A 9863-nucleotide genomic window follows, 5' to 3' on the forward strand; every position below is an offset into this window, starting at 1 on the left:
CTTCCTATGCCCAACGTGTCAGGTGCTAGGGAAGTTTGGGGTTCCAAGGCTGTTAGTTTTTGTGGTATTGTTATAGTGGGTGCATCATGGGGTTTATAGGTTTTGTGGGACCCGTTGGTTCTGCAGAATTTTGATATCATTGTCAAAATTAGTTTTGTGCTTTTGGGCTTTCATTATCCTAAACTTAGTTTTTCATGAGGTCTTATAAATATTTATGAACCTTCTGTTCTAACTCTAAATGAAGGTTTCATTTCTGAGATGAATGATGTGATTTAATATTTTCCTTTTCATTTGGTGGTTGGGGGTGATTTCAATCTTACTTGTTGGCGAGATGAGTGTCTTGCGGCCACTCTTATTAATTCTTCGATGAGATTGTTTAATAGATTCATCGAAAGTAATGCCCTTAATAGATCATACTATTATTGGATCTAAATTTACCTGGTCCAATAATAGCGTTTCTAGACTAGCCATGTCCAAGTTAGATATATTTTTTACTTCAATGGAATGGTTGGAGGAGTTCCCTTTATCGACTGCTAAGTCTCTTCCAAGAGTTTGCTCTAACCGCCAACCAATTCTATTGAATACAAGTGTGGTGCGAGGTGGTCCGAAACCTTTTCGTCTGAATCTGGAATGGTTGGAGATGGATGGTGTTGGGGACCTTATAAAAGGAGCATGGACAAATTGTGTTGTTGAAGGTATTGTGGATTTTTGGTTGCACCATAAGTTGTTGAACATCAAACGAAAATTGATTAATTGGAAGAAAGAAAATAACTTTGACATTAAAGGAAAAATGGATAAGGTTTTACTTGATATTGAAGGGCTTGATCAGAGCATCCAAGAAGCTGGCACCCTAACAAAGCAGCTTAGATTGGAGAGAAGCGAGAAATTGAAAGAGTTAAATGATCTTAGAAGAGCTGAGGAAATTTATTGGAGATTAAGGTCTAGATCGAAGTGGCTTAAAGATGGAGATCTCAATACCAAATTCTTTCATGCTATTGCTAGTGTTAGAAGAAGACAGAATGATATCTTTGAACTTGTTATTCCAGGGGTTGATTCTGACAATGATCAGGCCATGGAACTTGCAGTGATTAATCACTTCAAGAAGATATTTCAAAGGAAGTGAAGTATACCCCAAAATTTGATAGAATTCCTTTTAAAAATGTTACCTAGCAATTTACAAAGCCAGTTGGAAAGAGAGGTAACTTTGAAAGAGGCGCAAAAGACCGTCTTTGCTCTGCCTGGTGATAAAGCACCTGGAACTAATGGTTTCCCTTTAGTTTTTTTCCAAAAATTTTGGAAGTTAGTCAAGGGTGAATTATTGGAGTTGGTAAGGGGTTTTATGATTACTGGGCAAGTGTTTCGAGGAGTGAATTCTACTTATTTGGCTCTGATCCCATAAAAGTCGGTGATATCGGAAATTTATGATATTAGACTGACTAATCTTCTGACAAGCCTTTAAAAAATCATTGCTAAAGTGTTGGACTAAAATTAGCCCTCCCTCTCATCATTTCTAGTACACAATCAGCTTTTATTGAGGAATGGCAAATTACTAATAGTGTAATGATAGCGTAAGAATGCACTCATTCTCCGGTGATTAGCAAAGAGCCTAGTGTGATGCTCAAGTTAGACATGGAGAAGGCTTGTGATAGAGTGGAATGTGGGGCTCTTTTGGAAATTATGAAGAGGATGGGCTTTGGAAATAGATGAAGAAGCTGAATTTTCAGTTGTTTGTCCTCAGCTCACTTTCCAGTTTTTTTAATGTGAGCCCTATTGGATTCTTCAATGCCTCAAGAGGACTTCACCAAGGGGATCCTCTGTCGCTTTTTTTATTTACCATTTATGCTGAATGTTTCAGCTTGATGTTGATTAAGGTGAAATGAGTTGGTTATTATGGCTTTACCATTTTCCATCTGCAATATGCAGATGATACTCTCATATTTTGTGATGCCGACATCTCTCAAGTGGAGAGCATTGCAAGATTTTTGGAGTGTTGTGAGGTGACTTTGGGCCTAAAAGTTAATTTTCACAAGTGTTCAATGATTGGCATTAACTGTCCACAATCTTGTGTTGATGTTCTGGCGAATGCAATGGGCTGTAAAGTGATATCCTTCCCTATTATTTACCTCGAAATGCCCATATCTCTCTCTTATAGTGTGGGATAAGGTCACCAAGCTTGACTAGTGGAAACCAAAATATCTGTCTCTAGGAGGAAGAGCAACACTGTTGTACTAATGTTTGGCCAATCTGCCAGTATACCAGATGTCGCTGATTACCATACCTGCTTTAGTTGGAAAAAAAATACAGAAAATGATGAGGGACTTTCTGTGGGGTTCTAATAGTAAGATGCACAAATTTCATCTATTACTATGGGGCAGAGTGTGCACTCCTAAGAGAGAAGGAGGTCTAGGCATTTGGAAGATTCGAACTTTTAACCAAGCTTTGCTATGCAAGTGGTGGTGGCGTAGCACTCATTTGAAGGATCATCTCTGGTACCAAGTCTTACATGCCAAATATGGTATGGATAGACTAGATCTGTAGCTTGGGTGTGGAAGGGGTAAGAATATCTCTAATCTTTGGAGAACTATTTTAAATTGCAAGCCAATGATATCTGGTTATTTTAAATGGAATGTTGATTGTGGTGTACAAGTCTCTTTTTGGCACCATAGGTGGTTGGGGGACTATCCTCTTAGGGCCGTCTTTCTGGACCTTTTTAGTCTTGTGAATAAGCCCAACTTGAAGGTTTGTGAGGCAGCAGAAACCAAGGGCCAGTGCATTTCATGGGATATTTCTTTAGCATACAGCTGATTGAATAATGTATTGTTAGCACAATGGTGCTAACTCGTGGAGTAGTTGGATAAAGTGTATTTATCTCAAAATGTCGATGATGAGTTTATCTGGGAAATTGAGAGTGATGGTGTTTTCTCTGTGAATCTTGCTACAATCCTTTTTTTCATGACCGATAGAGATGGTCATGCACGTACATCACCCAAATATGGAAATGGCCAATCCTACACAAAGTTCAAATTTTTATTTGCCTAGTAGCTCATGATAAAACTCTGACCATTGATAATTTGATCCAAAGGGGGAAAGTTTTCCTTAATGTCTGTTTGCTATGCAAGGAGGATGGGGAGACTGGGGCGCATCTCTTAATTCATTGTCATTTTACATTAAGAATTTGGTATTGACTTTTTGATATGGTTGGATACAGATGGTTCTTCCTCAGTTGGTTGGGGGGATTGTGTTGTTTATGACAATGCCCTTTCTGGTTAAGACGGGACTAGTAGTATGGAAGATTGTAGTAGGACTGATTCTCTGGGAGGTATAGAAGGAAAGAAATAAAAGAAATTTTGAAATGATTGCTTGTCCTTTTGATAAGCTAATCCATGCCATAAAATGTTCCATATGGTCGTGGTTGTCAGTGATTAAAGAGGCTTGGGGTATTTTCAAAGTGGATGTGATGGCCAATCAGCGAAATTTGTTCTATCTTGGTTCTAATTGCTCTAGACCGAGATGTATATGGGTGGCACCGTGTTTAGGAAGCCTAACGCTTAACTTTGATGGTAGCTCCTTTGGAAACCCAAGATTAGCAGGGATTGGAGGCATGATGCGATATTGCTCTAGTAATGTTCTTTTCTCCTATGCTGGTCCGCTAGGTTCTGCTACAGCAAATTTTGCAGAACCTAGTGCACTGCTTTATGGTTTGAAGATATTCTTAAAGAGGAATTTGCGGTGTAACTGCACGATTGAAGATGATTCCTTGAATATTATTAAATAGTGCAAAAAATAACTGAAAGTCCCTTGGGAGCTCCGGTCTTTGTGGTTGAAGGTGATGGACTTAGTAGTTGGTGCCTCGGTTTCGATTTCCTTTTCTCATATTATAGGGAAGCCAATAGTGTTGCTGACGTCTTAGCTCAAGGAGGTTCCTCTATCCCCTCTCTTTTGATCTCTGATGATGTAATTTCATTTTTGTAGCTATCAATAAAAGTAGTAACCTTGGTAAAAAAAAAGATTAATAATATTAAAATAAAAAGAAAATAATTTTGAATTCATAAAGGTCTAGATCTTGAAATTCATTAAATGGACAGTCTAGATTCATTATTGGATGAGACTCATTTTGACCATATATAGGGTGCAAGTTATTATGATTATTATTATTATTTTAGATTGAATATTGAAATGAAGAGAGTGTGTGTAAAATTTTGGGTTATACAAATACCACAAACATGCTTTCTAGAAGTGTGGTTGCATCATAATATGATACAACCGTTGCACGAGATCATTTTCCATATATATGTGTGTGTGCACGCGCACTCGCACTACTTCTTGTTTTATTTATTTTTGTAGTGTTTTGTTTTATTTTCTTTTTAATTATTCACTTTTTTTTTCTTTTTAGGTTTATCTTTATTCGATCTACTACTGTTATTTTTAGGTTTATTTTTACCTGTATTTAAAGTTGTTGGGAACTCAATCGTAAGCATGTCTCCAACACAAGCACGTTTTTCTGTGTGTTTTGTTGTGTTTTCTTGCAGGTTTATTTTTGTTGTGTTTTGTTTCATTTTCCATTTAGTTAGTAGTGTTTTATGTTATTCACTATCCTAGCGACCACCAATATCTTCAACTACTAAAAAGGCCAAGTTTCTAACCAATTAAAGCACTCCAAAAAAAAGTTCCAATATGTGCAATGAGCTAAAAGTCCTAATTGCACTTAAACAATCATTCAAATAATTTGCAAAAGCACCTAATTGGCACATAATTTAAGAGTCCAACTTTGAAAGAAGACACTTGACTTGATGAGACCCAAGCCCAACGCAACTTTTTGACCCGTAAGAGATGATGAAAATTATTAAAAATAAAAAAGAAACCCACAAACCGCACACCAGAAAACCAAAACACCGAAAACCTCAACTATGAAGAAACCTTACAACAAAAAACATCAACTATAAAGAAGCTTTAGAAGCACCAAAATTTTAAACAAAAAAGTTTCTCCATACCTTTAACTTTCTGTAAAATATGTCTCAATACATGGGTATTACTACTTCGCAATATTAGTGGATTTTTTTATTAGTAATTTAAATCAAAATAATCATTGTGCCCATTTTTTTGTTTTATTTTTTTTTTATATTTTTTATCTATAAAATTTTATGCTTTTATATTTAAAGAATGATATTTTTAATCACATGCAACGCACGTGTTTTTTACTAGTTATTATTACTATGACATTATTAAGCTAAAGTTAAGGGGTTGACAAGTATTGTTTTTATTTTATTATTATTTTTTACATTATTAAGCCAGAGTAAGAGGTTGACATGCATCATAAAAATAAGAAAAGACCATAATTCTATAGAGTATAAGGCACATTATCATCTCTAGAGAAAGAAAGGTAGAGAGTAAGCACATATCTCTCTCTTAAATATAGTTAACCTCTATCTTTTTAGGATAACCAAATTTAAGAGAGACAAAAAAAGTAAGCATAATTTTTTAGAGAGAGAGAAAGAGAGAGATTAACCGTGTTTAAGGGGAGAGAGATATATTATTTTTTTAAGAGATATGCAACCATATCATGGACAACAGCTATATTTAAGGAGAGAGAACCGTATAGTAAACTTATCCCTTTTTTCCATCTGTTACAATATTGTTGGTGATTATCTTAGTACATCACAATAGATGGAGATAATCATGGGGCTTTTAGATAGAGAAAATCAAGGAGATATGAGATAATATGGACATTAAAATATTTTAGGAGAAAAATAAGATAGAGACTCACGTAAAAATACACTCATATCTTTATATATTTATTCTATTTCATAATATTTTTAAAAACTAAAAAATTATAAGAAACATAATATTTAGAGAGGTCTCTTTGTGTCGCTCTTCTTACAAGATGATTTGAAAGTATTTCTCCCAAGCGCAACTCTCTTTCAATCATTATAAAAGAAGGTACGACCTCGTTGCTTATTATTGTTTCCTCATGGTTGCTATTTTATTATATCTTGAATGTTATAGATTTTCTTTCATGTCTATCTGCCATTGATTTTTTGTTCAGATTTGTAATATTTGTTTTTACCATCCATATATTCAATGGACCGCAATGACCAATTGTACTTTGATATTTCGTGATTCTAATAGTAAATTATTCTTCCTCGTAGTCAATTTCGTTAAAAGCATCAATCTTACATGTAGAAGTACCACATACCTCAAAAATCCATCCGAAAGTGTTGCACCGATGGGAAAAAAATGCCTCAAAAATCCATCAAAAAGTGTTGCACTGATGGAAAAAAAAATACCGCAAAAATCCATCCGAAAATGTTGTTCTGATGGAAAAAAAACTAACCCCAATTCTCAACCTCGAGATGTATTAATATGGAAAACAAGATTTTCAAGTGATGTATGTTGTAATATATTATCTAGACCGTCTATTTTCAAGATTTTGAAGTATTTAGATGATCTACACCATGTTAGTTTAAATATCATAATTAGATGTGAAATAGATTTTTAGGTCACTTTTAAAATTTCTGGCATCAAAATTACATCTTTAAGCAAGCTCCCGTACTTAAATTATTTAGAAACAAACATATTATGCATTAAATACTCAAAAGACTATACTCTTATGACTCAAGCCATCTCGGCCATCTACATGATGGAAACTAGAACTAGGGGTCACTATATATATATATGAGCAATGATCCAATGCAACTGTTGTATCATAGTATAATGCAACAACACTTCTAGAAAATCATGTTTGTGGTTTTTGTATGACCTTAAATTTTGCACACACTCTTTTCATCTCAATAATCAATCCCCAAACAAACAAAATTTCAATTTGAACCCTAGATATGGTCAAAATGAGTACCCTCCAAAAACGAATCTAGATCATTTATTTTATGAATTTCAAGATCTTAGCCTTTATAAACTCAAAATCATTTTTTTCTTTTTTAACATTGTTCATCTAATGATAATAAAGCCATCGAAAAAAATTGGAAATGAAAAAATCCTTCTAAGACCTAGATCTAAACATCTCACCAAAATAAACGGCCTATGTTAATTGGGCTAAAAAATACTTTCTAGGTTGTGTTTTCAAATTTTTCTTTTTTTATGATTGTTCATTAGAATGAAATGAACGTATATTTCAAAACTTGTCCCGTAGATCATACAAATACCACAAACATTATACAAATACTTGAGATGAAGAGAGGGTGTGCGTAAAATTTGGGATCATACAAATACCACAAACATGATTTTCTAGAAGAGTGTTGTTGCATTATACTATCATACAACCGTTGCATAGGATCATTGATATATATATATATATATATATATATATATATATATATATATATATATATATATATATATATATATATATATATATATATATATATATATATATATATATATATATATATAGGTGGTGTCACGCTGAAAGCCCTCCCTATTTTAGGGTTAGGGCAAGGAATAGATGAACCCCCAAAATATCATGTCACCATATTATTGTGTTGGACTTGATTAATATCCTTTTATTTGGTTGAATTTATTTATTTATATTCCTTGGGGATATGTCTCCATTTCTACCCCATAGTACGTTGCCGTAAATAATTCCTTCCATAAATTAGTGGGTTTCATTAAGGAGAAGAAAAAACGTAGTGAAACAAATTTAGAATTTCCACAAATTTCAATTACCCAAAAACTAAATAATGAAAAATTACAAAAAACCTCAAGACCACACTTTCTATGCAACTTACCCCAACTTAATTTTTTCTCACACATTTGTCCTGCAAATACCCCCAAGGCAAAAGTTCATTTTTTAGACGGAAATGCCCTTCCCTTACACAAATCATTTTGGCCAAATTTAATGACTTTTGCACCCAATAGCACATTGTTGTCGGACGCCCTTTGCAACTAGTGGACCCCCTTTGCAACTAATGGACCCCCTTTGCAACTAGTGAAACCCCTTTCGCAACTATCGGACCGTCCTTCGACAACTACCGGACCATCCTTCCGCAACTACCAGACCGTCCTTCCGCAACTACCAGACCGTCCTTTGGCAACTACCGGACCGCCCATTGGAACCTACTGGACCGCCCTTTGGCAAGTATCGGATCGCCCTTTGGCAACTATCGGACCGCCCTTTGGCAACTGTCGGACCGCCACTGCCGCTGAACCTCCTTTTGTCAACTACCGGACCGCCTTTTGGCAACTACCGGACCGCCTTTTGGCAACTACCGAGCCGTCCTTTGGCAACTACCAGACCGTCCTTTGGCAACTACCAAACCGTCCTTTGGCAACTACCGGACCGCCCTTTGTCAACTACCGGACCGCCCTTTGGCAACTACCAGACCGCCACTGCTACTGAACCGCCTTTTGGCAACTGACCACCTTTTGGCAACTGACGAACCGCCACTGCTACCGAACCGCCTTTTGGCAACTACCGGACTGCCTTTTGGCAACTGTCGGACCGCCCTTTGGCAACTGCCGAACTGTCCTTTGGCAACTGTCGGACCGTCCTTTGGCAACTACCGGATCGTCCTTTGGCAACTACCGGACCGTCCTTTGGCAACTACCAGACCGCACTTTGGCAACTACCGGACAGCCCTTTGGCAACTACCGGACCGCCCTTTGGCAACTACCGGACCGCGCTTTGGCAACTATCGGACCGCGCTTTGGCAACTATTGGACCGCCCTTTGGCAACTATCGGACCACTCTTTGGCAACTACTGGACTGCCCTTTGGCAACTGATGGACCGCCACTGCTGCCGAACTGCCTTTTGGCAACTGCCAAACCGCCTTTTGGCAACTGCCGAACCGCCCGCCTTTTGGTAGCCTTTTGGCAACTACCGGACAGCCTTTTGGCAACTGCCGAACGACGTTTTACAACTGCCAAACCACCCTTTACAATTTACTTTACAAAGTGCCGGAACCCTATTGCCAAACCACACTTTACATAGTATCAGTCCCTACTGTCGGACCGCACTTTAAGCCATGTCGGATTGCACAATGTCCGAGCCCTACTGCCGGCCATGCTGAAACCCCTGTTTTGGTGGGATTGAGGTGCTGGATTACACAGTGTCGGACCCCTACTACCGGACCACACTTTAAGCCGTGCCGGATTACACAATGTCCGAGCCCTACTGTCGGCCATGCTGAAACCCCTGTTTTGGTGGGATAGAGCTGCCGGATTATACAGTGTCGGACCCCTACTGTCGGATTGCACTTTAAGTCGTGCCGGATTACACAGTGTCCGAGCCCTACTGCCGGCCATACCCAAACCCCTATTTTGGTGGGATGGAGGTGCCGGATTACACAGTGTCGAACCCCTACTGTTGGACTGCACTTTAACCCGTGCCGGATTGCACAGTGTCCAAGCCCTACTGCCGGCCATGCCAAAGCCCCTATTTTGGTGGAATAGAGGTGCACGGTTGCACAGTGTCGAAGCCCTCCCCATCATGTCGAAGCCCCTGTTTTGGTGGGATAAAGGATTTGACTAGGGTATTTGCATAGGAAGTATATTTTGGTAGAAAAAGTATATTTTGGTGGAAAAAGTATATTTTGGTAGAAAAAGTATATTTTGGTGGAAAAAGTGAGAGAAAAAGTTAGGTTGGGGCTGAGTTGTATAGAAAGTGTAGTCATGCTTTCTTTTTCTTTCTTTTTTTTTTCCAATAAATAACGCTCCTCTGAATGGTACCCAAATTAAACATTTTTATCCCCTAGTAGTCTTAAATTAAATATATTAATGAGTGTTTAAATAGGTCATCTGAATTAGAATTGGCCAATCGGTCAGGTCGATCTGAACTCCATCAAATATCGAGAATATCAAGAATCGACTGGTTCTCCCCATAAATTGGTCGGTTCAAGCTAGTCAGATCTTT

General features: G+C 37.5%; 1 protein-coding gene across 1 annotated transcript; it reads left to right on the forward strand.

The window, feature by feature from the left end:
• The first annotated feature begins 499 nt into the window (after positions 1 to 499).
• LOC105420722 (uncharacterized) lies at positions 500 to 1123 on the forward strand. The gene has a single exon (XM_011625436.1). It carries the CDS (start codon positions 500 to 502, stop codon positions 1121 to 1123), a length of 624 nt encoding a protein of 207 aa, XP_011623738.1.
• The last annotated feature ends 8740 nt before the right edge of the window (positions 1124 to 9863 follow it).

Source organism: Amborella trichopoda, chromosome 6 (assembly GCF_054954075.1).
Source record: "Amborella trichopoda isolate Santa Cruz 75 chromosome 6, AtrichopodaSantaCruz75HAP2 v2.0, whole genome shotgun sequence".
Lineage (NCBI taxonomy): Eukaryota > Viridiplantae > Streptophyta > Magnoliopsida > Amborellales > Amborellaceae > Amborella > Amborella trichopoda.

What these genes read in the sequence shown, in the direction of transcription:
- LOC105420722 (XM_011625436.1), top strand. Translation starts at nt 500, where the DNA reads ATGGAATGGTTGGAGGAGTTCCCTTTATCGACTGCTAAGTCTCTTCCA.